The sequence below is a fragment of the Solea senegalensis genome, linkage group LG21 (genome assembly GCF_019176455.1).
Source record: "Solea senegalensis isolate Sse05_10M linkage group LG21, IFAPA_SoseM_1, whole genome shotgun sequence".
Taxonomy (NCBI): Eukaryota; Metazoa; Chordata; class Actinopteri; order Pleuronectiformes; family Soleidae; genus Solea; species Solea senegalensis.
Genome location: NC_058040.1, coordinates 10,475,609 through 10,502,282, shown reverse-complemented (window position 1 = coordinate 10,502,282; position 26,674 = coordinate 10,475,609). Strand labels below are relative to the sequence as shown.

The 26,674-nt window shown below is 41.1% G+C and overlaps 2 protein-coding genes across 4 annotated transcripts; both read right to left on the bottom strand.

The window, feature by feature from the left end:
* LOC122758508 (bone morphogenetic protein 10-like) lies at positions 1 to 3,904 on the bottom strand. The gene is made up of 2 exons (XM_044012738.1): positions 3,435 to 3,904; positions 1 to 3,086 (listed from the first exon to the last, which is right to left on the bottom strand). Exons 1-2 carry the CDS (start codon positions 3,772 to 3,774, stop codon positions 2,029 to 2,031), a joined length of 1,398 nt encoding a protein of 465 aa, XP_043868673.1. The 5' UTR covers positions 3,775 to 3,904; the 3' UTR covers positions 1 to 2,028.
* Positions 3,905 to 4,698: 794 nt separating this feature from the next.
* arvcfa (ARVCF delta catenin family member a) lies at positions 4,699 to 19,593 on the bottom strand. Of its 3 annotated transcripts, none has more exons than XM_044053536.1 (16): positions 19,398 to 19,593; positions 15,801 to 15,971; positions 14,019 to 14,635; positions 12,736 to 13,214; positions 12,473 to 12,656; positions 12,253 to 12,370; positions 11,473 to 11,641; positions 10,747 to 10,764; positions 10,526 to 10,609; positions 9,568 to 9,695; positions 8,363 to 8,513; positions 8,082 to 8,274; positions 7,242 to 7,353; positions 6,923 to 7,010; positions 5,845 to 5,921; positions 4,699 to 5,626 (listed from the first exon to the last, which is right to left on the bottom strand). In XM_044053536.1, the coding sequence occupies exons 1-16, from the start codon at positions 19,416 to 19,418 to the stop codon at positions 5,534 to 5,536; spliced, it is 2,703 nt and encodes a 900-aa protein (XP_043909471.1). In that variant the 5' UTR covers positions 19,419 to 19,593; the 3' UTR covers positions 4,699 to 5,533. The 3 variants fall into 3 exon arrangements, with proteins under 3 accessions (XP_043909471.1, XP_043909472.1, XP_043909473.1); XM_044053537.1 differs by having other exon boundaries at positions 10,538 to 10,609; XM_044053538.1 differs by lacking the exon at positions 10,526 to 10,609.
* Positions 19,594 to 26,674: the final 7,081 nt, after the last annotated feature.

Below are 26,674 nucleotides of genomic sequence, written 5' to 3'. Positions count from 1 at the left end.
ATGACATAAATGTGAGAACCAAAAGCAGCAGGGTATGGATATGAGAGACAGATTTTACAGTAATTAACTGCAGTGTTAGAAATCTATAAATTTTTTGAGAAAAAGAGGTTCAGAGGAGCCCCAAGACATAGCGAGAATCCTCTCCTGTCAAAAGCCATCAAAAATAGATTTTCCCGCAAGCATAAAAAGGGAGAAATGTCAGTCTTGAAGTCATCTCCATGGCTCCGGCATGCAACAGGGCACAAAAACAAACTTATATAGAATTGTAGCATCACTGGCCAATTACAATTCAATTGAAGAGAGTTTTGAGTTTTGAATTAAAAAAAAAAAACATAAGAACAATGGTGCAACTTGTTGTGATATGGTAGCTACTCTAGATCTTCTAGAAGTTAAGGCCTCTTAACTTCTGTATTAGGACTTTCTGCCAAAATAAAACATATCACAGGAAGGTTTTTGGGTTTTTTTGGAGAAAGATCTGTGATGACTATTCACACAAAAAGATACAGCGTGAAATACTGAAATAACATAAGCTCCTGATTCTGCACCTTGAATCACTGCTCTTTAATAATATATAATAATATCTTATTATCTCACATGCATTTCGACATATACCTTGTTTTTATTACAGACTAATTGCTGCTGAATGTAACCTTCTGACTCACTTTAATAATGCAGACATATTTAGTAGAATGTTCAGATATTTGCTACAGGTGCTTTTTGTTCACCTTGTGTGATGTACGATCTGTTACTGAATGAATTATGGAATCTGTTTTAAATACACTGTAATATACATACACTCACCGAATACTTATCATATATCGCAACAGACAGTTTAAGAAGATTTGCAGCAGTACTATGAAAGCTTTACATTCTCTACTGATGTAAAAACTGCACTGCAGTGGCTAAAAAGTATGTGAGCCCTTTGTAATTTCCGGTTTCTGACTAAATTTGTCATAAAAAGCAATCTGTTCTTCATCTAACTCACAAATATCAACAAACACAATGTGTCTGAGCTAATAACAGACAAACAATTAAACAGTTTTACACAAAAAGTAAGAGAACCCTTAGACTAATGACTTCCAAAATAAGTTTGGAGGTGTGATTAAGAACTACTTTGGCTGATAAGAAACACTTAAACATCTTGATTTTGTTCTTCACAAGAATGTGAACCATGCCTTACAAAAAGACCTACCATTAAGAGTTGTTGATTTCTATGAAGTTGGTAAGGGTTCCAAAGTCGTCACGAAGACAATTTGTCTATAAATGGAGACAATTTATTGTGCACTGTTGCTGTTCTGCCCAGAAGTGGGCGACCAGTCAAGAAGACTCCAAGGATTAATGCTTACCTCCTGGCACAAAACACTGAACATGCAGGGTGTCCATTAGGAAGCCACTGCTGCTTCTGGGAAAAGTATTTTATGGCCTAATGAAACCAAGGTGGGATTGTTTGGGAAGAACTCACAGACTTACATATGGCATCAAAATGTCATTGCATACCAACATAAAAATGTCATAGGACAAAGGACACTTAAGTGAATCCACGTTCATTCAGTCGCTTTAACTAAAGACAATAGACCAGACCAGCATAGATGCTATGGAATGTCCTCAAACAATCTCAGACAAATGAAAAACATTAGTGAGCTGAAGCTATTCTGAAGAATAGTTTAATGTGCAGGTCCAGAAGCACTTGGTTGAGGCTATTAATGAAGATTTAACAAGTTACTAAGTCCAAGGGTCCACATACTTTCCCCCATCATTACTGTGAATGTTTAAATAGTTTAAATTCTTACATTGTGCAGAAAATGCCAAAGGGTTCACATACTTTTTCAAGCCACTATACAATTATACAATTGCCCATTTACATTAAGCACACAACTTGTGTCCATCACTCATTCACAACTAGGTCCAGAACTGTGTTCATACGCACACCACTGTATGAGATCTTAGATATTGTGGATACTAGCACAGGAGAAGACGTGTGCAATGTGCAGTCTCTGTGTAGCAGCAGCAGAAGCAGCACTTTCAGGACTATCTGCACCCACACTCTGCCACCACCATTCCCTCGTACTTGTGATTGAAAGTGATCACGCCGTTATCATGATAAAGAAGTGATATGGGCTCCAGTTTAGTGGGTACACAGCAGGCACGCGATGCTCTTTCTGGACTCTTAACACTCAGCAGAGTCTGCACGATGGCGTGCTTGGTGGGCGAGACTTCGGAGGTCATAGGAGGGCTGCACACGCCATTGCACTCGTACGCCTCATAGCCCAGAGGCTGGATGATCCAGGTGTCCCAGCCAATGTCTTTAAAATCCACAAAGAGTGGGGTCCTCTTGCATGGCGCGCTCTTAACATTGCGACGGATTCGGGGAGGTGTGTCATAGATAAGGTTGGACTGCAGTTGCACGAGTGACTGCTTGTCCAGGTCATCCTGGTTTGCGTGGCCAGTTTTGTGATTCAAATGCCCCCAGAAAGTTTGTTGGCTCCGGCCCATGTTTCCAGGAAGGTCATTCTCGCGCTCAATCCTCTGAGTGAGCTCTTTTTTATCCTCTTTGTGGTCTTTGCTCTGATCATCTGAGAACACGATCATGACTGCATTTTGTTTTCCATCCGTGCTCCGGTCAATATCAATCTCAACCAAATTTTTACTCTCCTCTCTGACCTCTTGTGTGGCCTCCCCTTCTTCCACTGAAACCAGACCTGCCACATGGACTTCCAGTCTGTGAGTTGCACACCCCGATTTCTGCCAGAGAGTAACCACATGTGTCAGGTCAAATGACACCCAGTTGTTATGTTTGGCACGAATATGCGTTGTCATCAGTTCCTCCAAATCCATCGTCTGCGCCACCTTTTCTTTGTTCCTCCTTCTCCCTTCTTTCCCCACCTCTTCTGTCCAAACGACGCCCTCGTGTATTTTGTAAATGGTCACCTTGCAGTCAAGGCCAGGGAACGGTCTTTGGGCCTTCTGGACCAGGGTGAAAAGGCGAAGCTCAGCTGCTGTTATGTGCTCATAGTGGGGCATGGAGATGTTGAACAGTAGAGGAAATATCCTGACACCTCTGGTCGTTAAACTGTATGGGGAGGAATCTGAAATTAAAATATCAATGAATGTGTCTCAATGCATTTTGCTTGCATTTTACATCTTTAAAACTCACATTAAGCCACTGTCTGTTAGAATGTACGTTTATCAATTATTAATACGTTTATTTGATCTGTTTGAATTATATTCTTTATAAATTGTTGAATTTGAAGCCTGTAGCCAGTATTTACAAGAAAAACATACATCACACACTATCCAGCAACTATCTATGAAAAATTCAACACTAAGATAATGTTTTATTAGCATTATTTTTCTTTGTGAATTCTTTTCTTCATTTAACAAAATGTGCAACATTTCCTGAGGATTTTATGGTGTTGTAGAAAACAAGCTTGTACCTTCATTCTTGAAGCTGCGCACAATGTTGCTTGAAGGCACAGAAGTGTGGTCATTGGCAAATCTGTTGTACAGCTCCAGCATGTACTCTGGTGGCTCCTTACGGGCAGTGAGGGGCCTCGGCTTGGGCCCCACCTCCGTGAGGTTAAGTGTGGACAGAATCTGGCTCAGAAAGTCCTGTGCATCAAAAAGCGAATGGTCACCCACATCCCTACTGGCCGATGCCCTGTGATGGCTCACGGTAGAGCTGATGGGACTGCTCAAGCTCCGACCAGTCAACACCAGCAGAATAAAATTCAGAGAGCACATAAAGCCAAGGTTGGAGAAGACTGAAGAGGTCATGGTTGCGTGGAGGAAAGTTTTAGATCCAAAGGCCTGAGTATCAGATGATAAGGTGTGATGGATCCTGTGGAGACGGGAGTACTTGTGGACCGTTCAACGTTTTGAGAAAGGACTGACCTTCATTAAAAAGGACAACAGGTTGCTGTTGGGGGCAAAGAAAAAAACGGCTTTGCCCTTGTTGATCTTCCACTTTGTGAGGGCAGGGCTTTGCTGTCCAATGTGCTGTCCTGACATATGTCACTAAGGCCCTACTCAGCCCTCCTCTCTCTCTCTCTCTCCACCACCCTCGTGACCTTAATTTCCACTGATATTGAGTCTCATTTCAATCTATGCTTTTCTCTTGACAACAGTTAACATAAATCTAAAATTAACATCACAAATTGCAATAATAATGATGACGATGGTCGTCTGATAATTGAAAATATAACTAATTATACTGTAGTTATAAATACAAAGGAATGTAGATATGTTGAGATCATCAGAATTGAGTAACCTGAATTAAATGGACACCATTTTGTGTGAAAGTTGTTCTGTTTAGTGAAGATCAGATAAAAACTAACAATATTGATTGATCATTGATTTGCAACCACAAAAGGCCAGTGAACACCTGATATCTGTATTCAGTTCAATCCTTTTCAGCCAATGTAATATAATATATAATCACTTATTTATGAAACATTTGGTCATTAAATTCAAGTGATTATGTGATTTTTGACTCAGCCTGTGTTTTGGTATTTAGTATATTATATTATCATGATGATGAGACTATATTATCATTTGATGTAGACAAAGATTAAGTTAGGTTAGGTTGGGAAAGGCTAGGTTAAAGTCTAGATACTTGTATCTATTCATTTCAGTCAAACAGTCACCCACCGATACATAACATCCAGCCCATGATACAAAAGCAGAACATGAACAAAAAAATGAGAAATAATGCACATCATTTTATTTTTCATTCGACATCGCAATGCAAAAAGGACCACTGCAAAGCAGAGTTGTACTGAATGTAGTATTACTTACGGGTATTAGCTAATACACATCAATAACTTTGAATTAATAATGTGGGTATTACAATAAATATTACAATATAAATGCCCTCATTTAGATTATTAACAGTCCTTAGTTACACATTTACAATCTCATTTTGCCTGCCGTGAAAAAACAAATGTAATAGGGGGATATTAACGGATGCACGGACTAGTCTGATAACAGTTTTGTCAAGAACAAAATGAATTCCCAAAGGATTTGAATGCTTTGATGACTATGTCGACAAGAGCCCTATTCCTAATTATCTCGAACACTGACAAACATATTTTAAAAAGCATTTAATGCGGATATTTCCCTCAGCTTAGGGAGATGGACAGTAACATACTGACATGTCTTTTGAGGTCTTAATAACTTGACAAACTAGTAAGTGTTATTAGTTATCTCAGTGGAATAGCAGTAGAATTGAAACTGTACATGTCATAATATATTCTTTGGGGTCTTGTCTCACCACAGCTTGCATAATTAGGCTTTCTCAGATAAGCAGTCCATTATGATTTAAGACAAAGTGTTATCCTAAATGACAAAATCCAGACCATATTGTCACATAATCTCCATACTTAGTTTGACACGTTATTTCCTAACAATGAAGGAAATTGTTTTTTAACTGTAATATGTTTCTCTGTCTGCACAAGTATGATCAAATGGCACAAATCTGTTTCACCAGTGGTGTCTCTGCAGGTTTTAACCGGCTTGGGTGGCCGTGTTGATATGTTTACACCCAGGAGTCCAGTGGTGGAGGTTTGTTATCCATGAGGCCCACTGCAGGTCTGCCAGCTCTGATGAAGTGTTTCCTTTCGCTTATAGCCTATAGGTCAAGAAATATGCAAATAAAAAAAGGCAGCGTTAGCCAATTTGCATAAAAACACAACAGTAGGCATGAGTCATAAGGAAGTTATTGTTTAAAATATAATCCTGTGGGTACAGGACGTGAAGTCAGCAACTAATTACAACCAACTATATGCAGAACTTCATACAGTATGAAGCTTGGAGTGTTCAACAGGCTACATGAAAACAGCAGAATACCTGGAGAGCATCTCTTTCCACAACAGGCCCTTTTCCATCTCCAACCCTATCATTTGGCTCTAAGCTGGAATATACATCTGCAAAAACAAAGATCACATTACCAAGACAATATAGTAAATGTGTAGCAATAGGTACATGAACATAACAAGAAATTACCTTTGGAAATGTGAGTTCTGTCACTTAAAGGAATACTTCATTGATTTGCATTTAGCTTTGTATTACTAGGGTAGTATTTTTGAACGAGTTTCCCCTGAGTTTCAGAAATATCTTCTTTTCTTTGTTACGTGCCCACCAGTGACACTTGGTCCTGTTAGCTTAACTGTTAGCAAAGATGGCGGACACTGTTTACATTCTGGGAATGAGGTCCGTCCCCCTACGAGTGACTCTAAAAAGTGCGGAATTAGCGTTGCAGTTTCAAGCCTCGGACCAAGGCTCGGACCAAGTGTCACTGGTGGGCATGTACCCAAAAAAAGAATGAAGATATTTCTCGACTCAGGGGAAACTGAGTTTGGGAAGCAACATTTTTCAAAAATATTATCCCTTTTCTCGTCATACAAAGCTAAATGCAGGTATTCCTTCAGCTAAAAAATTATACTGAATCCAAAAATCTGATTTATAAAGGAATCCACACAACCCCCTAATCTATTGAGGAACACAACAGGCAAATATAATTAAGCAGAAATCTCTGTTTTAGCTGGAAGATAGAGGTCATTTTCAATGTGGCAGAGCAGGCTGCTCTTTTGGAATAATGTTCAAATTTAATGTGACTGCTGATGCGTGCCATGCGCCTGCTCTGCCTCTGGGAGGGACCGCTCAGGCTAATAAGCCAAGTCTTTTCACTATGTAATGTGGGCACTACATCATTGGTTTAAGACTGTATTTTAGGAGGACATGGTCTTAGACTGAAAACGCCCAATTTTGTGTGTGTGTGTGTGTGTGTGTGTTTGTCCCGACATGTTGTGAACAACAGTAATGTTCAAAAATCACTTTTTTCCCTGAGCTTCAGGACACTTTTCTCATTTAGGCGATGCTTTAATGACATTTTGCTGAGGGAATTCATGCATGTGATTTGCTCGACCTTGGTTTTTGTCCATGAGAGGTAAGGTGATGTCATCGCCTCCTTGCTTCCCACCCTTGGACTTTTTAGCCACTCCTGTCGTCGTTGGCTTTGACAAACAGAAAGTACAATATTATGTTACAAAATGGCATAAAATAATGATGATTATCGTTGCTATTATTTTACAAAGTACCAACAATCACAGATAGCAGTTTTCTTTATCAGTGTAAAAACGGCAAATGCCAAAATTATCTCTCGACACATCTTAACCTTTCTGCAGTTCATCGTTCATGCTGACATTTTTTGGAGCATTAAATGTCCCAGAAACAGTGATAAATACCTTAAAGTTGCTCTTGGTCCAGCCTGCCTTGATTAAAGCATTTCTCAGGTCCTTGTAGGCCCATATTGTCTGAAGCACATGGGAGGCTGCCTTGGTCTCTCGTGCTGATTGGCTGACAACATCAGGAGTTATTGTACAACAGCGAGACGATGTTGTCCTAAATTATTAAAAATCCATGTTTCCTTTGCCCTGGGTCATGTTGGTTGCTGATAGCACCTTGAGCTATTGCATCAAGAAAATGCCAGAACAAATGCAGCAAATACTATAAATACAACTACATTTTGCTCTATTATTTTCCATCTAATTTTGTCAAAAGGACATTTGAGATTAAAGGAGCCTTATATAAGTCATAAAATGACCATGGCATAGCATTAGTGATTAAGGAAACAAGGGTTTACAGACAACAATGATGCATTTAAACTTTCATTTACAGCCTGTAAATTATGTTTTTGTTGTGGAAAATGGGTATAAAGGAAATTCTTTGTAGTCTCTGGGGAAGAGGGAGACGGGGACAATGCTCTCCAATATTTGTAACCTGGATTGCAGTACCCTTTCTCCGGGTCCTCCAGTTTCCTCCCACAGTCCAAGAACATGCCGATTTGGGGATTAGACAAATTGGACACTCTTAATTGACCTTGGGATGGACTGGTGACCTGTCCAGGATGTACCCCACCTTTCACCTTATGTCAGCTGGGATTGGCACCAGCACCCCCTGCGACCCCCATGTGGAGGATAAAACAGTAGAAGACATCTCACATATAGCCCCTTTATCTTTGGCTCTGGCTGTTTCACTACTATAATCCCTCTGTAGCTCTTTTGTCGTATACAGAGATTATATACCTGGATTTGTTGATGGCCACCAGTTTCTGTACAGCATGTCCCTGTATGAGAGCGCGGGCATTCTCTGGGCTGTCTGTTATAATCTCGTGGATGGTATTCAGAATCGACACCACCGTATCTCCCTCAAGATTTTTCGCTGGGTGCTGCTGTCCACAGGGAAGATTGCCGACAAGGTCCCTGAGAGCATAACTCCCTGTGATGACAGGGAGTGGAGAAAACCAGAGTGTAAGGGTGCAGGCGGAGAGCCATTTGTATTGTTCATGTCAATTACAAGTCTGAACCTATTAGCTCTTTGTTCCGTCTGTCCATGGCCAGGTTCCGGAGAGCAATAGCCACGGCTCGCACCACTTTGTCCACATCCGAGCGCAGGAGCTCCACCAGAATGGGAAGCCCTTTCTCTTTTCTCACAGTGGCTCGGATGTAGCTCGACAACTACAAGAACAAACCCCCCCAAAAAAATATGACAGCTGAGTGACATCAGTCCTAGCATTTTTTGGAAGCATCTGAATCTGAGTTCTTTTTGAGGGCAATTTCTCCACCTTCTCCACCAGATCTACACTTACCATCCACTATATTAGGTATACCTCCTTAAATGCTTCTTGACACAAATATCTAATCACATGGCAGCAATTTCAAGGCATTTCGGCATGTAGAAATTCAAATCGAGCATCAGAATGGGCAAAAATGAATGGCCGGACTGGTTCCAGATTATTTAAAAAAGGCAACAATAACTTGTAACAGTAACTCAAATAACCACTTCTTACAGCCAAAGAATGCAGAATGTATTTCAGTTGCCTCATGTGTCTTTGTGTACCTAATAAAGTGGCGGGTGAGTGTTCTCTCTCCACTGCCCTCTTGTGTATGATGTAACCCAATTTCAAACTCCCTGTATTGTAACACTCCTTTAATCTGAGCCGTGCCTCAGCACTTGATTTTAAAATATAGTGACATTCATGGCACAATAAATCTTTGACAAAGCACGGCATCTGACAGCACTATGGAACCACCTGGGGTACACAGCAGTAAAAGTAATTTTTTTTTTTTGATCATGTGGGCTGGTGACAAAGTCAGTCTGGAGGGTTTACTTAGATCAAGACGATCACACCCATATTGCTGTCTTTTTTTACACTTAGATATTGACACAATTTCAGAGACTACGCCTGGAAAAAAAAGACACAAGGACATTGTGAGAGCAGAAATAGCAAACTTATTTATATATATACTATATATATATATATATATATATATATATATATATATATATATATATATATATATATATATATATATATATATATATATATATATATATATATATTTATATATATATATATATATATATATATATATATATATACATATATATATATATCACATTTCTTGTGAATATGACATATATGATATGTGACATTTCGGTGTATAATCATCTAAGGACGTAATGTGCTATGCCTGGGGGCAGCCAAGTGTCACTATTTCAACCACTCACAGCCCATTGTCCCGCAGCAAGATTCTGCAACGCTCCTGCAGCCGCCTCCAGGGTGTTATGGTTGTGACTGCAGGTGAGAAGGGAAAGGTAGAGCCTCACCACCTCAGGCTGGTACAGCAGCTCCAAGCCTTTAAAGGAAGGGCAACACAAAAAAGTTCAAGCAGTGTTAAATGATGGTGTTATCACAATTATCTTCCTTTTCATTTACTAAATCAATTTGTGTAAAAACTATTAAAGCTGTTCCAGAATATCTTCTATTGGCAGGTCAGTATAAAATATAGACTAATGACATTGTATGGAAGAAAATTAAAACTCCAGCAGAGGTTTTTTTTTAGGGTTTTCTTTTGTTGCGTGCCAGCAGTAGCATCGCTGGACAGCTGAAAATTGGTATAAAAGCTGACCCAGGATAATAACAGACAAATCACTCTGATTTGCATTCACTGGCTGCAGCATGAGAGACATGAGCATGGCTCTGCTGCTCTCTGCTCTAACAATGACCACATACAGAACTCAGCCCTTACTATGATTAGAATCAACCATAAGGCCTTGCAATATAAATAAATACCAATATCTATATGTCATCCAGGCCAAATTCCAGTGCTAAATATAAGTAAATATAAGTAAATGTTCCACCTCTTCATTCAACAGGTTTTTAAATAATAACGTTTTCAGCAGTTGTTGTTGTTGTGTTTTAAATGTGGTAATGAAACTGTCATTAAGTGGTACAAGTGCTGATGTGTGGCTTTGAATTTGAATAAATTTGCTTTCAGGCCATGCCAGCGTCATGCATACAAAACAAATAACACGAACAGCAGCTGCTAATGCTCTATAATAGAATCATCTGCCTTTATCGTGTTATTGATCAGCCCCGTGTACAGCTCACTATAAGTACACACCGCACTCTCGTACTTGAAATGCAGTCTTAGCGTAACATTTCTATTGTGTTTTTCAGATATACCTTCATATATACCTTTCATTTGCTCTGTACGTTTTGGTAAATCCAATGTACTGTATTTTCTGTCCATTAATCCATTTTTCCAACCTGCACATCACAGACGCACACATGCACACAAATACAAACACCAGTTTTTAGTGTATAAGGTCCACACAGATACAGAGAATGTTAGCAAATTCAAGTAACTGTCATATTTCCGTCGTGGGAAAAACAAGCAGACTGACCTTGATTGAACCACTCCTCTGGTGATTGAGGTTTGAGAGGAAAAACAAGACAGAAAAAAATGTCAAAGCTTGAATTATGCTGTAGAGGGACAAAAGACAGAGCTCGTCTGTGGGATGAGACAGTAAGGCGGAACTGGCAGGTCCTGGATAATGTTTGGCTCAGTGTGGCATTTGTCAATTTTTTGCAATTAGCTTTGAAAGGCTATCACTGGTAAGGAGCTATAAAACTGTAAATCACAATTAACTTAAACTTTAATTGTTTCTCCGACGAGTTCTCATCCAGCACAAAACAGCTACAGTCAATTAATTACTGCATATTAGCTCTAACTGAAAATATGTCTTGGGTTATACATCTCTACCCAACATCTTGTCCTTCATGGTTAAAAAAAACGTCTCGCTTGTTGCATCAGTTGCTTGGTGTAAAAGAAAAAAACACAGCAAGCTTTTCAGTTCTCTAACTTGGCACTTTCAAAGGGTGCTAAAATATTCAGGCTCTCACTGGCGTAAAGCCGGGCAAGAAACGTGAAACCCATGCTTCTAGGCAGGGTACATGGAAATAAAAAATAGTCAGTCTCACACAGTCTCATTAAAATGTGAAAATGTATGCAGAGTGTCATGGGGGGTGCAGGCAAAGCGAAACATTCAAATCTCAAAAAGAAAACAAAAACTAAACAAAAATAATATAACCAGTAATGAACCAGTTATTGGTTGTCACGGCCAACTAACCTTTGGGCCTTTTCCCACCAAAACAGTCGGGTTCGTTCTTCTTCTTCTGGTGTCCCACCGTCCTCATCAGATGATTGGTGTGAGAATCCTGGAATCGCTCGGCTCCTGGTACTTCTTTGTGGACGTGATACGACAGGTTCCGCAGAATGCAGACACAGTTCTCCACTGACTAAGTAGTAAAAAAAAAAAAATGACACACGATTTCCATCAGCAATAATGTGCAGAAGCTGACACGGCTCACTGATTCTTTGGTTTGGTTCTTAAATGGAAATACATTGATGTTTGTTTGTTTTTTCCCTTTGGGGAACACAACAGCATCCATACATTGGTAACTTTGATTTTCTGAATCAGATGTATTTGTACAGGCAACCAACTTCAGCTTGATACTACCTGAACCAAGGCCCAATCCCATTTCTCAGTTTTACCCCTAAGTACTGGGGGCTTTTAACCTCCCCTATTAAATGGACACCCCTTCAAGAACAGACACACCATGTTTCTGTTGGAGATTCAACATGTCACCATCAGAAAAATAAAAACACTGTGGGCTAGTTAACCCTTCACCCTTCCCCTCTACTTCATAAAGTGGGACACTACGCCTCCCTGTGAATGCACAAAATGGAGGGGTAGAATTAATTTCAGGACGATTCATTATTGAGTGTTCTGAAATAGCAGTTCAATTCAGGATAATTTTAAAGACATAAAAGTTAAAAGTACCATGTTCTCAACACATCTTGGTGTGGATGTTTTTCTTAAATGTCAAATGTAAATGAGTGTGCTGACCTTATTGTCCATATCCTTGTGGACAACAGCTGACTGAAGGGCATGAAGAAGGGCATCCACGAGTCCCTGACAATCCCTCAACCTCTGCCGAGCCTCCGCACCATCTGAGCTGACGTTCCTGCAGAAATATCTTATGTTACCCTAACCTGCACAAACTCCTTGTGGTGCAACTTAGAGAATAATGTCACTGGTTCCTTTCCTGAGCAGTGGCAGAGATTACCTCAGACATCCTGACGTGTTCTTGAAGACTGTGGTCCATTCAGCGCTCTGCATTTTAGAGGGATCTGCCGAGTCTCTCCTCCAGCCTGAGTGTGGGATAATGATTTCATCGGTCAGTGTTTGAAGACCATGGTTGATCACCAACATTTTCAGAGGCTCATGTGAGGAGAGGTTCCATAAAGTGCCTGCAGGAGGGAAACGGTACAAAAGTTAATGAAATTAATAACTGCAGAATAAATTAAGGATAAAGAAATGTTACTGTACCTGTGACTAACTCTTTGACCTCCATGCTGCTGGACTTCCTCAAGAGTCTGACTAAAGCTTGTATGCCATCACAGTTCTTGATGGCCATTTTGTTGTTGTGGTCTTTTCCGAAGGATATGTTGCGCAAAGCACCACAGGCCTTGCGGTGGACTTCCGGTTTTGGATGGTCCAGTAATTCCACCAAGATTGGCACCCCGTTCAGCTGGCGCACCTCCTGCTTGATGCGATCGTTCTCATAACACAGGTGCTGCAAATAGGCAGCCGCATTGGATTTGACTGGGTCCATTGGGTGGCTGAGCATTGAGATGACCTCGTGTAAGTTGGGATCTCTCCAGCGCGGGTCTCTGCGGATGCCGTCCAGGCTGACCATGCTGCTGCGCTTGTGAGGAAACTGCAGGGTCTGCGCTCGGCATATGGCCTGGAAATAAGGATTCAGGTTCCCTTCCAGCTGGGCCATGAAAGCATCGTCATAGCCACCTCTGAGAAGACATAGAAAGTCACGTGTCATTTTGGACAAACCTGCAAAATCATCATTCAAGAGTGAAGAGTTGGACTCTTTGGGATGAGGAAAAACGAATATGCTTCTCCCCAAAATGTCAAACAATTGTTTTTGTATTCAACAGAGTGAATGGAAGGAGCTGACTCTCACTACCTCACTGAGCTTTGCAACTGTGAGTTGTATCTTTTGTAAACAGGTCTGGCACTTTATGTGGGCTAAGGAAACGCTTGTGGCAGGCACTAGCAGGTGAAACCTCCTTATTTATTGAGTTTGCAGCACGTTGCCTGATTGATACCAGCTGCTACTTAAATGCTGTTCATCTGTCTCTCTGTTGTCCAGGCTCACTCACAGGAACAGGGCAAAGGTGATTATTGAGGCTGTAACATGTAGCATGCATTATTATCACAGAAAGTCGTCTATGGGCCAGTGTTGCAGTCTTCTCTGAATTGACATGTGGTCACATTAAGCTTATGATATATTGTGTATTGTACGCTATTGATCAAGGGTGAAGCGGCTTTCAATTAACCTTTGTTAAAAGTGGACTCATTATTTGGACCATATTGATATTTCAGTGACTTGGGGTGAGATCAAAGTTTCCTGAATTAATAGACTCAGTTTAGTCTTGTAGAGAAAACAAGGTTGGCAGATTCCTTATCTAAGCATGGAGATATATTTTACTTCTACTCCTCTGTGTCCCGATCCTAAATAAAGGCACCAGCCAAACCACAAAAATTGTTTGCACCATTTCCTTAAATGGGATGAATAAAGGCTGATCTAACATTACCTGGTTCTTGACGGCTCTCTGAGAAGCTCCATGGTGGTGAAAGGCCTGAACTGGTGGATCCCTGCCAGTGTCGGGTAGCTGGCATTTGGGTGATCAGTCTTCATGTCCAGAGGGTTTTCTCCTTGCACGCTGGAGCCATGCTCCTCTGTCTGGCCACTGAGTCCTCCAGGAGCATAGCTGTCCCTGAGGAAGGGTAAGGTGTAGTGAGCCCCAGGCTGGAAGTTTTTGGCAGGCCAGTAGCTGTGGAGGGTGGCACGGGAGAGGCTTCCATACCCTGGGCACAATTCACCCCCGATGCCCCTGTAACTGTCTGGCAGGGTGTACACTCTGCTCTGGCTGTCTTGATTCAGTGGTTGAGGCTCTCCAGACTGCAGTACCACCTGAGGCTGTGGTGGTGCTGTGGTGGTGTTGGTCGTGGTGGTTGGGGTAACAGACTCAGTGGGCTGTGGGAGACACACTGCCGGCTCAGTGTTTGCTTCTGGAATTGGTTGCTCTGCAGGAGTTTTGTCTTGAGTTGATGTGAGCTCAGGTGCGTCGGCAATCTGTAAATTCTGCAGCTGCGTCACGGAGGATTCTTGGGTGTCACTCAGGCCCTCTTGCTCCACAGCCTTGAACTCCTACAGCGAAGGACGCACCACAACTACAATCAGAAAGCATCTCTTTGGAGGAACTACAGGTTTCCTCGGTGCATATAAAAATGCCATCAAACTGGTTTGTTTACCATCACAGCAGGAACTATTTGGACTTAATTGTTTTTACCCACACTGTTTATTTCTTATTTAAACCACGCTGCCCATATCAGCTCCTTTTTCATGGCAATGATCAGTCATCATCTTTTCAGCACTTTGGCCTTGCAAGCCACCAGACATAATGAATTCTTCTCTTCAGCCACGAGATAATGAATCCCTCTTGTTGAAAATGATTTTAGATTGGACTTTGATGAAAATCTGTGAAGTCCAGCCACTGAGTAAATTGCAGAGAATGTAATTGTCTGCTTTAGTCGGTTGATTTTGATTTTAACTATTTTATTGCAGAGTGTGAGCAAAGCCTGTTGTCTTGAGGGCATCGCATGCAGATAATGTAGAAACCCAATGAAATAGAACCTAATTAGATTAGATTTCATGGTGACTTTATACCAGAGGGCAGTTTGGCATCCACCGACTGTCAGAGTAACTGAAACTCTGAGTTACAGCCCAGTCTGCTGCTGTCTTCCACACAACAAAATTCAGCTTGTTGTTGTGTTATTTGTTGCTTCCCCTTTCTGTGTTCACAACTGATTCAATACACACATACTGATATAATGTCAAACACTTTGCTGAACTAATTTTCACATCTTTCAAGGTGGTTGAACTTACAGTAGAAATGAAAGTTCACCTGCTGCCTTAAAACCCCTAGTATAAACTCAGCTTGATGATACATATTGTTTCAACAAAGAAGGTCAAGGTAAATTTATGATAACTTGCTCTTTAAACATTCTTTATCTTGTCAAGCAAACGTTTACTTCCAAATTATTTTAACTCGCATTTTCAAGGTACAAGTATAAGTCGTAACAGTTGCCTAAGTTGACTATTGCAAGTTTGCCACTAATTAAATGAATATAAAAATGTCTTTACACTTCCAAAGTTAAAGTTTAACTTTTAAAATCATTAGAACTTAAATTTGATGTCCAAAATCACATTTCCTATACACATTTTTAGCATTTTTAACTAGTTTATTTTGGAAGAACACAATTATTAAAAGCTGTGGACAGTCAGTAGGTGGCAATCAAACAAATTCACGCACCTCAGTATCAGTCTGCTGGGGGGTGTCGGTCTCCGTGGAGCTCTCATTGGTTGAGGTCATCACCGAGGCGATGGAGGTGGGCGTGTCCAGCTCATCAGTCGTGGACGGGGTTTCCAGAGTGGGTTCTCTGGCCTCCTGGTGTAAGGACAGTGAAGAAGGGCCCTCTGAACTCTGCTCCACACACACACACACACACACAGGGAGAGAAATGATGAGGTCCTGTTGCAGAGTGGCATCATTCAGACACAAACACATGCACGCCATCTGCAGTTTTCATAGCACTCTATGTCACTGAGATTGTTTTACACATGACAGATAACTGCATGTGATGCTGCATTGTGAGTGGCTCTCGTGCTGTGGTGACAACTCACTTCCACTCAATTATCACATCATTGGAGTGATTTTTAAACAGAAAGTGCAGTGATTGTGTTTAAAAGAAAGCATTTTTTTTTTTTTAACAAACAGCGGGGAAAATGTTCCACTTTGTCTTTTTTCATGAAATATGAAAGTAAATATTCATTGTAAAGGTTTATGATTTGAATTGTCAGACTGTCTTTTTGAAATCTGCTAAAATAAATGATCTGAATACTGTAGCAAATAAGAATTAGAAGCTTCTAATTCTCCTAGTTGCTTTTATGTTGCATTTTATGCCCATATACCAATAAATGATGAATATACTGTATTATAGTCTGTATATATATATATATATATATATATATATATATACATATATATATATATATATATATATATATATATATATATATATATATATATATATATATACATATATATATATAAATAGTACTGAAATAACCAACAACTAGTTAATTGAATGAGTGGTAATGGCATATCTTATTGTTCATCATTGGTCTATATATGTTGTGTTCGCTGTCTGATTCCAAACATAATTACTCTGAAGGCTCCATTAGAAAAAACATTTCAGTTGTGGTTGAATTTTACATTTATATGGAAATTTCTGCAACTTATAAACACAAAAACAGTGTTTTAACAATGATTTCAAGAGCAAGAACTGACGAGACAAAAATCTCGCATCAGGCAACATGAATTCCACTGTTCAGTTAAAAGCGCTTGCTACAGTCTTCTTCGGTACAAAAATAAACAGGTGTAGTGTGTGGTAATAATTCATTAGTGAGCAAGCAAAGCAACCCATTTCAGAAGTAGGTGTATCTGCACCTGGCATCTCTTGCACATGAAATACAACAATATATGTACCTGTATCTCTTTTGGCAAAATTTCAGGAATCAGTATTCCTTGTTTGCACACACTCAACTCACACAACTCTTAAATCAAACTGTCATGTCCACTTGTTCATTTCAAACACTACAAGCTTAAATTCTCCTTTCAAAAAAACAAGTGTCTTTTAACAGAGTGGATTAATTATTCAGCGTCTTGGTCTGAGAAAGACCTGGAGGCAGTTTTTGACTGTAAATGCATTTTTTCCCCGACAGTCCACGTTCATTTTAGTGCGCGTACAAAAAAATAAAATCATATTCTAATGAATAATAATTTCAATCACTATCTGATTATCTGACACACCGTGTTAGGTTGCAGCAGGTGGATTTATCTGGAATCTAGGACAACCGGTGACGCAAACAACCCATCAAAACATTAGACCATAATTAAAAGGTTCTATTATGGAGGAGATCAATTCCACTGCATCATTTATGACCCGTTTTATTGCTTATCTGCTCACAGAATCAATTTTCATTTTTAAGAAAAATGACATTGATGTAAATCATCCAGACACAATGATGCGCTGAGATGAAAGTGTGAGCTACAAAAAAAAAGATGAAATAAACTGTCAAAATCTCTTTCTTGACCGTCGTCAGTCTGAGGCTTCACCGTTAAACCGAACAAGTTCCCCACGAAGTCTGACTCCACTGCATCAAACCAGGCTGCAGTGAACAGCTGGGTGAACATGGAGGGAGATTCACTTTCTTAAACGCCACACCAAAACACAAATGCAAAAAAAAAAAAATGCTGGAGTCAGAGGGAAGAGGAGCTGAAAGGATCACTGTGGAGAGACTAGCAGCAGGGAGATGATCATGGTTGGAACCCCTGAGGTGGTGGTTGATTGGATATTGTAAATGGTTGTTTGGCTGATAATAAAACAAACAAAAAAAGAAGACAGACATCCTTGATTAAGGATTTGGAGGATGATGACAGGCTGGAGTGGACAGGGGCTTGTGTGTTCTGATTTGAGCTCACGGGAAGGCCGGGCCCCACTGAGTCAAGGCTCATTTAAATAAGTTACTGCACCATCACTAACTAACTGTGCTCACAGAGCCAAATAGGTTAAGAGGATGATTCTGAAAGAAAATAACTGAGGTATATCGAGGTGGTGGTGGTGGTGCAGCACTGATGCAGGAGATGGAAAGACACGATTAGCATCTTCCTCCTGTCAACTTTTAGAATCAAGGCCACAGCTACAGCCCGAGTATTTTAGGGTATTTTGGGAGCGAGAGACACAGACTCTTGATCACTGATGCTGACGAGTGAGGTCAGATGTTGTGGACCATGCAGCTCAAGGGCACGACAGACACAAGCCACGAGTCAAATTTGTTGAAAATCAATTTCAGGGGAAAATAAAACTGAGCACTTTCCATTTCAGATCAGACACTGAAACATTTCATTGTGGCCAAACTTCAGAGTGAATCCATTTGCAGTTTGTCTTTATGATACTGTGGGGTCTGAGAGGGTGAGAGAGAGAGAGAGCATGTAGTGCCTCCCACCACAGGATAATAAAACATGACATCAGCCCACAGATGTCACAAAACATTAATCACAACTTTGTCACAACTCATCTGCCCTCTACTATCTGTTGGATGCACACGATGGCCACGATTCATTTACACAACGTACCTCTGTGAATTAAAATGACACTGAAATAACAGATGCATTGTTTAAAAAAAAAAAAAAGGCCACATTTCCTGCAGAAACAGCACTCTCTGTAATGCAGTACTGTATTGTTTACCCCCGATGCAACCAGGCTGATTCAAAACAACATGATTTTTTTTTTTTTTGTTAAAGGAAGAAAAAGCATATTCCTGTTTTTAAAGTTTCTGTTTCTTCGACTCCTGATTATGCTCCTGATCCTGAAATAGTTAAGTACTGCATGGTCAGATTTAATGTGTCTCAGATACATGAAGGCAATACACTGTGTGCACCATCTCCAGCTGTAGGGACAACCTCTCCTCGTATTGCAATCAAAGATCCCCCATCACCACCTTTATATACACGCTTTTATGCCTATATGCATGTTGCACACATGCATAGCCATGCGCGCACACACACACACACACACACACACACGCACGCACACCTGAATGAAGATGCTACAGCATCATGTCCCCGTGCACATAAGGAGACTGCACCGAGCGGCAGCCAGTGACTGAGGAAGTGAGGCGATTGATGCCTCCTTCATTCAATCATGACTGAGGCAGAACGCAAAAAGCCGTGTGAACGGTTACTGTACAGTTCTCTGCAGCAAGGAGGAGAGGGGGTAAAAAACTGATGAGGAGGGAGGGTATGGAGCAAATAGAGCCATTCCAACACACACATACACACATTTACCTCTTTCACTTCTGCAGGCATGGCCAAATATTTTCTGTTGCTTCCCAGCACAGATGATGAGCAAGATGTTTATTTCCCCCAGTGAGACGTCCCCGTCGTCTCTGCCTCTGGTCAGTTTTTCTGCTCGGACTCTGTCTGTGTTGAGCATCTGAGGCTGTTCAAACACCAGCAGCCATCCTTTCCCTCCCAGCTCTTACTAACACATGTCCGCTATACCCCTCTCTTTTTCACTCTCTCTCTCTCCCCCTCCCTCCCTCACTCTTTCTGGCTCTATTTCGCTCTCACAAAGACATACTTGATGCACACATTTGTTCAACATCGACGTTCTCACATCCATAAACACACACACACACACACACACAAACACTCCAACGCCAGACACACTCTCTCTCCCTCTCTCTTATTACTGCACTCCTCCTCTGATCTGTGCTGCAGTTAATGTGTGCGCTATTAACAAGATGCTGAATCAACTGTGTGATGCTGAGCCTGTGAATGGCTCGGGGAAGTGCAGAGCCCTGCAATCCCTGCACTCTATGCCCGTATTCTCTGGCAGCCTTGGTGTGCAGCAGGCAGAGCACACACACACACATGCACACACACACGCACACACACACACACACAAACACATGCAGTATTCCTTGTGGGCTCACAAGTAGATGCAGCTGGAGTACAGAGCAGCCCACTCTAGTCTGCGTCCTGTGTCACCCATGTGCAGCATAATAAGGGGTGAGGGATGGGGAAGGTGCATTAACGCACAGTTTCACTGCGCCAGACACAGGAGGAACACACTCCTTCCCTGGACCAACACTTTCACCTAACGGAATATCATCAACCTTTGCCAACCGTCAACCGTCTGCCAACAAATCCTCTTACAGCACCCGGAAACAACAACAACTGTGTAAACAGAGAATACATATCCTGCATTTAGATTAGGTATCTGGATTTTTTTTGGTACATGTCATCATCATGAGGTTGTGAATCACTTCCAGATGTCCTGACTCTATCCATCCATCTTCTACACCTACGGTCAATTTAGAGTGTCCAAATTACTATATTACATGTTGGGAGAAAACCCATGCACACACGGGGAGAACATGCAAACTCCAATGCAGAAAGGGCCTTGTTCCGATCGCCTTGCTACAGAGGCAAGATTGCTCACCACTATACACCAACCGTGTGGCCCCCAGCTCCTGGCTCAAAGTGCACGAAAAGAGAGGAAGAAGATCCACAGCCCCACAGACCACGACGAAGTCCAGGGTCTTACCATCGTTCACTGTCAAAAATGAGGAATCATAAAGGACACTGAGAACGCAATAATCCAAGTAAATCATCCACAGAGCAGTGCTGCCTATCAGATTTATATCCTTCATATTGATTCATGTATAGGAGCAGCTCTCGATATCAATAATCCTCCAACATTGAGAAACCCTTGTGGTATTTCTTTAATTACAATTTCTCTACAGCTTTGATAATACAGTGACATTATACTTGGCCCTTTCCTGTTTTCATTTTCTTTAATTCCTTGTTGGAAAATTCTGAATTCACAGAGCAGTGCAGCAGCAGCAGCAGCAGCAGCAGCAGCAGCAGCAGCAGAAACCTTGGATTCAGACTTCAAAAGATAAGTGACCCGTTTCATCAATAAATCAGTTTTTAAAAAATGAAAAGATAAAAGCTCCTCCCTACGTGGAGAGAAGGTAATGTCTGAGACGCTTTTAATTCAAAAAAACCCTAACAAGAAAAAGAACCCAAAACTTTGATCTTTCTGTAGTGAAATGTGAGTAAAGCGTTAGAAAGATTTCCTGACATCCATTTGTTCCAGACAGGATGATGTTCACTGCGCTCTCACTCTCTCCATCTACACACTCGAATAAAATACCAGCTCCAGCAAATGGAAAACACCAGCATCAAGTGCAGGTCTGTGACAGACGAGCACTTACACGACTATATACCGCAGGTTGTTTTAAACTCAGTGACATTCTGCTGGAAAATGAAAATCGCTCATATCGCTACAAAATACACTGTACTACTGTTGAGGCACAAAATGACATATAATCTGTTCAAAGACCCATAATATTTGGACAAATTAACAAAATGAGCACAGAAAAGACACAGTTGAGTGTGTTGTGCTTTAATATGGAACATTTATACAACTTAACGATAAATCCTGTCGCTGTCATCGGGACAACTGCGTGTAGCACATTCACGTGAACTGTATCTAACCTTGGTTCTGTCAAAACAACGGAGAAGTGGAGTGGAAGAAAAGGCAGCGAGAGATGACAGTGACACTGATGATGGATGGGAGCGTTCTACGCTATCACAAGGCAATAGACTGGGGTTTTTTTTCTTTTGACATTTTCTGAGAGATTTACGGAGATTACCTTGAGTTTATTAATATATCTGTGGGGAAAAATAATAAATATATTCAAGTCGTCATGAGAGTCTTTCCACTTTCTTATTCCAGGTGAATCTCACATGACACGTGATTGCTTAATCTCAATCTTAACTCTTTCTCCAGCTTCTCCTGGTTTCCTCCCACAGTCCAAAAACATGCAGATTTGGGGATTAGACAAACTGGACACTCTAAATTGTGGGTAAATGTGAGCGTGAATGGTTGTTTGTCTCTATGTGGCCCTGTGATGGACTGGCAACCTGTCCAGTGAGAACCACACCTGTTGCCCTGAGGATTAAGCGGATGGAAGATGGATGGATAGCTGTCTGGGATTTTCAAAGTCGCAAAATCAGGTTTGATTCATTTCAGGTTGCTCTACACCAAGTGGCGGCCCGGGGGCCACGTGTGGCCCTCCGATCGATTACATGCGGCCCACCACACAGCTGCCAGCGAGGTGATGGAATATAGACAGAACATAAAACTAAATGTATTTGCTAGCAATCATTGCTCTTTTAAATTTATTACACTCAACATTAAATATATATTTAAGCTGTTTTAATCACAGTTATCCTCGTCATTATTTGCTAAATTATCTGATTTTATATACCATAAATATTCTATTTCTATATATTCTATATATTTTTTCTCCTCTTGACCAGACTAGATGCTCATTGGCCCCCAGGTCATTTGTGTTGGACACCCCTGCTCTACACTATAAATCTGTGATGGTCATGTGCAGGTGGCGTTTTCCATCGTTCTGCTCATATATTTGTGCTTCAGACTTACGTAACATAACAACGACATAAAATCCCACCCTGTTTTCAAAGTCAGGTCTTTCCGGTGACTTCCATTTCTTCTTTGCAAATAAATCAAAGCTCTTTTGCGTCCTTAAATCGTGTACCACAGCAGAATCAAGAGTGCTCAACCACATGTACAGTAGATCTGCAGAATGGAGCAAAAGCACAGACCATGAGTTGCTTCAACTGCACTTGTACCAAGATGGAAAATGAAAAATGCAGAATGCAGAAAGACTTGCAGAATGTGTGTCTGGCACATGTATTTAGTAAGTGTAATAATAATAATAATAATAACAATAATAATAATTGGAGGTTGAGAGGCATGTTTGGGTTCCTATTTCTTTTTTAACCTCATGTCACTCTCTGCAGCCTTGGCGCTGCTCCCTGTTGTCAGGCTTTGTTTTTCCAACGACGAACAACATTCTTACAGAAAGTGTATCCAATAATATATCGTCTTGTTTGTGTCCTTGCCTTGAATGCACTAATGAATGCCGTATACTGAAAAATACTATAATGGATTCAGTCTCACCTCGAAATGTTTCCTTCCTATAAGAACACGAGAATAATTCCTGCAAAAACTGGCAGTATAGTGATAAATATGAGGTCTTTTTGTTGTTGTTGTTGTTGTTGTTGTTGCTGTTGTTGTGCAGTTGCAATCAACACTGTATATTATTGCTGACTACTATACACTGAACGGTGCTGAATTGTTTGATATGAAATGCCCACACAGTCTTTAATGATCAGCCGAGCATTTACTCACATCCTTTCTCTGTATATTCTGCCACACACACACACAGAGGCACAGTCAGTGCACATTGTTATCCTAATAAAAACCCCCGCACTGCATGACCACCTCGGCTCTGCACAGACTGGCATGTGCAGCTGAGGTCAACTCAATTGAACACACAGACATAAAACGAAAAAATGTATAAAACTGGTGCTGCCGCCGGTGTCTTTATGCTTTCAGTACAGGGGGGGAAACCACTGGAAAATGCCAGAAAAGGTCATGAAAATCAGCTGCAGAGGAAAAAAGTGTCACTTTTGTGTTTCCACATTCAAACATTTAAACACAAACTATTCCCTCTGTGCCACAGGAGAACCTGAGGAGTTTAACGGCCAGATTACAAACAACAGAGCAACAACTGACAGCCTGACTTTGACGTCAACTAACTGCTGCTCCCCCTCGGCACAATACAGGAACAGCAGCAGTGCAACAGCACATGTCTTCACTGTGATTTGATAAGTAACCCCCCCCCCACCACCACCACCACCCACTCCATCTGAGGCAGAAACGAGCCGTAGTCGCTATTAATGCAACTCATCTTTGTCAAGTGTCAAGTGCATCGAGTGCTTAATCACAGCAGCAACGAGGGCAGAGAGGAAATGAAATGCATCAGAGGCACTGCAGCTGAAAATGACAATCAGCCAGTTCAGCGATGCTTCAGATGATCAGGCTCAGGCATATCAATGAGCTGAGAGAGAGAGAGAGAGAGAGACTGAGAGAGGAGAGGGAGAGAAAGAGAGAGACTGAGAGAGGAGAGAGAGAGAGAGAACACCCACTGCTAAAGAGAGAGTCAGCAGCAACAAATGTAGGTCACTCTGCAGCTTCTGATGAAGTATAATGAAAGATTAGGGTGATTTATTAGACTGAAATCAGCTCGTGTCACGGGGTGATCCTGAACGCAGCTTTCCTCACATAAACTGCTTGACAGTAATTACCATTTATGAGATTTAATTGGTAATAATAGACTGAAGGAAGAGACAGGTTGTTGCTGTTTTGGTGGAGGTGGAGGGTCAAACAACCTAAAGGGCCACCGTGTGAGATTTAGGGAAGAAAATATGTCCATTTTGGCAAATATGGACATATAAAAATAATTAAACTGAGGTCTCTGGCGTTTTTTGTTTTTTTTGAGTGTACAGTGTGTTGATTGCAGTACCACAGATTTCATTCCTGTATATTTATATATCAGGAACAGTTTCTAGCCATGTTGGACCACCATGGACCACCTTTGAATTTTAACGGTAACTGAAGGATACCGTAGGTCAGGTACAGTATGTCCAAAGTCAGGCCCGTGGCCCCATCATGGCCCTCAGTCAGATTTTGTTCAGCCCACAGCTTCAGTTTTATAACATATTATTTGTTATTTATGGCCAGGGATGGACTGGGACAGGAAATTGGTACAAGTCACATGTCATCCCCGTTAGCTCAAACCAGAGCATTCACCTCATATTATGTTATCTGACTCCAGATGTGAAAGAAAGGCAGACTTTTTTCATTCATTCACTCCTGTGTTGCTTAGATTTGGTTACATTGCCATTTAAAAATAATAAATAAATAAGATAACAATAAAACAGTGCATTTGTATATAACTGTTACTGTTAAAAAAAGGTCTGAAGGGACCATTGGCCCCAGGGAATCTCCACATTAACAAAACTGAACCATGTGCTATAGGTTCTCCTCTACATGTTAGGAAGGGAAGGGTGATTTGACATATTGAGCTGCAACATTTGCAACAGATGTTGCCAAATTCCATTTATTAAAGCCATTAAAGATGTCCTTTAGATCGTCAAGAACACTCATTTTTTACATTAGATTGAGAAAATTGAGCATGAAAGGAGATATAATCTAGGCAGCGGCACAACATCATGGACACAAACTGTCGTTAATCATCAAACAACTAATCAAACAACATTAGAAGCGTGGCAGTTAAAGACCAAACACTGCTCCAGTGCACATTAGAGTAAGTCACACCTGTAGTGAACACACACAAGTCGAGCGCAGGAGCACTTATCTGCGTCCGGGGAACAATGGAGGAACTGCCTTTTGACCTTTGACCTGTCCTTGGATTTTAACCTGCAACCTTTCGATTAAATAAACAAATAAACTGTGCATCTGTCTTTTAATAAAAAAGTTCATTCAAAAAGCGGCTTGAATGAGGAAAAGAAAAAGGCTCAGACATGTGGTCACTGGTCATGATGATGAGAAGCCTCTCACTGGTCGTTTGAATTAATCAGAGTGGCGCTAACTGCTACTGGCTTGAATTACTTTCTCTGTAAAAGTAACATTTATATAAAACATTTTTAAAAAGTTCACTTCGATGAACATAAATATAAGGAGACATCATACAAACTGCAGCTTGTTCACGTCCCTCGTGGGCTCTAATAATAATAATATGCTTCCACGACCCTGAACTGTCGTCAGCCTTCTCCCTCTGAGTCACTGTCGTCTTCACAGCGTCTTGGGTGAAAAGGACGTGTGATACAGTCTGCGATCTCGTTAGGCAGTTTTTGGCATGTGTGGCCGCTGTGATGACTCACGAACAAAGTTGTTTACGTTTAGCACGTTGCTCTCTGGCAGTCTAATTGAGAGGCTCTGGTGTTTGTCGGGTCTTAGACTAAGCCTCTGCATTGTTGCTACATCCGCCGTAATTAACCAGTCTGGAGGGAGATCCGTCACTTATTTGGCTGTGTTGCATTATTCTCTGCCAACACTTTGAATAAGCCATGTTTATTTCATCTACAGTACAGCAGAGGTGGCAAACTGCCGGCCCGCGGGCCACATGCGGCCCGTCTGTTTAACATCACACATAATTACAATGAAAAGCAAATCTTTCTTCAAGCACAATGCGTGTGGCCAGTGCGGGCAGCTGCCAGTGAGGGCGACGGAATATAATACTAAGGCAATCGCATTATTAAATTACATATTTAAGCTTGTTCAGTGTTTCAGTCACAGTGGTCAACATTATTAAAGGTGGCATTGAATGCTTGTATCGCACATATATGTTATATATGTATGTTAGTTATGGAGGTCTACTCACATATACATGATTGTTTTCATGATCAAAATCCTCGTAGTCGCTGCAAACGTGCCGATCGAAATATCTCCTCACTGACACTCTCTTCAGCCATGCTGTTTCAGACCAAAATCACACCCGCAGAACGTGGACTGTGTTGTGATTGGAGAGCTTTCCCACTGTCCTGTGATTGGCCAGGTACCTGGAAGTGATGTAATTAGTAGGTCAGCTCTCAGATACGCAGCTCCCCCTCTGGCACGATGGATGCTCTGCATCTCAGCAGCTACAACAAGAGAG

Excerpts from the sequence above, each read along its gene's own strand:
- LOC122758508 (XM_044012738.1), bottom strand. The coding sequence starts at position 3,774 with ATGACCTCTTCAGTCTTCTCCAACCTTGGCTTTATGTGCTCTCTGAAT. Across the intron at positions 3,087-3,434 it reads GCGCAGCTTCAAGAATGAAG|ATTCCTCCCCATACAGTTTA; the intron begins GTACAAGCTTGT and ends TTTTAATTTCAG.
- arvcfa (XM_044053536.1), bottom strand. The coding sequence starts at position 19,418 with ATGCCTGCAGAAGTGAAAGAG. Across the intron at positions 14,636-15,800 it reads CCCAGCAGACTGATACTGAG|GAGTTCAAGGCTGTGGAGCA; the intron begins GTGCGTGAATTT and ends CCTTCGCTGTAG. Across the intron at positions 12,657-12,735 it reads GGTCAAAGAGTTAGTCACAG|GCACTTTATGGAACCTCTCC; the intron begins GTACAGTAACAT and ends TCCCTCCTGCAG.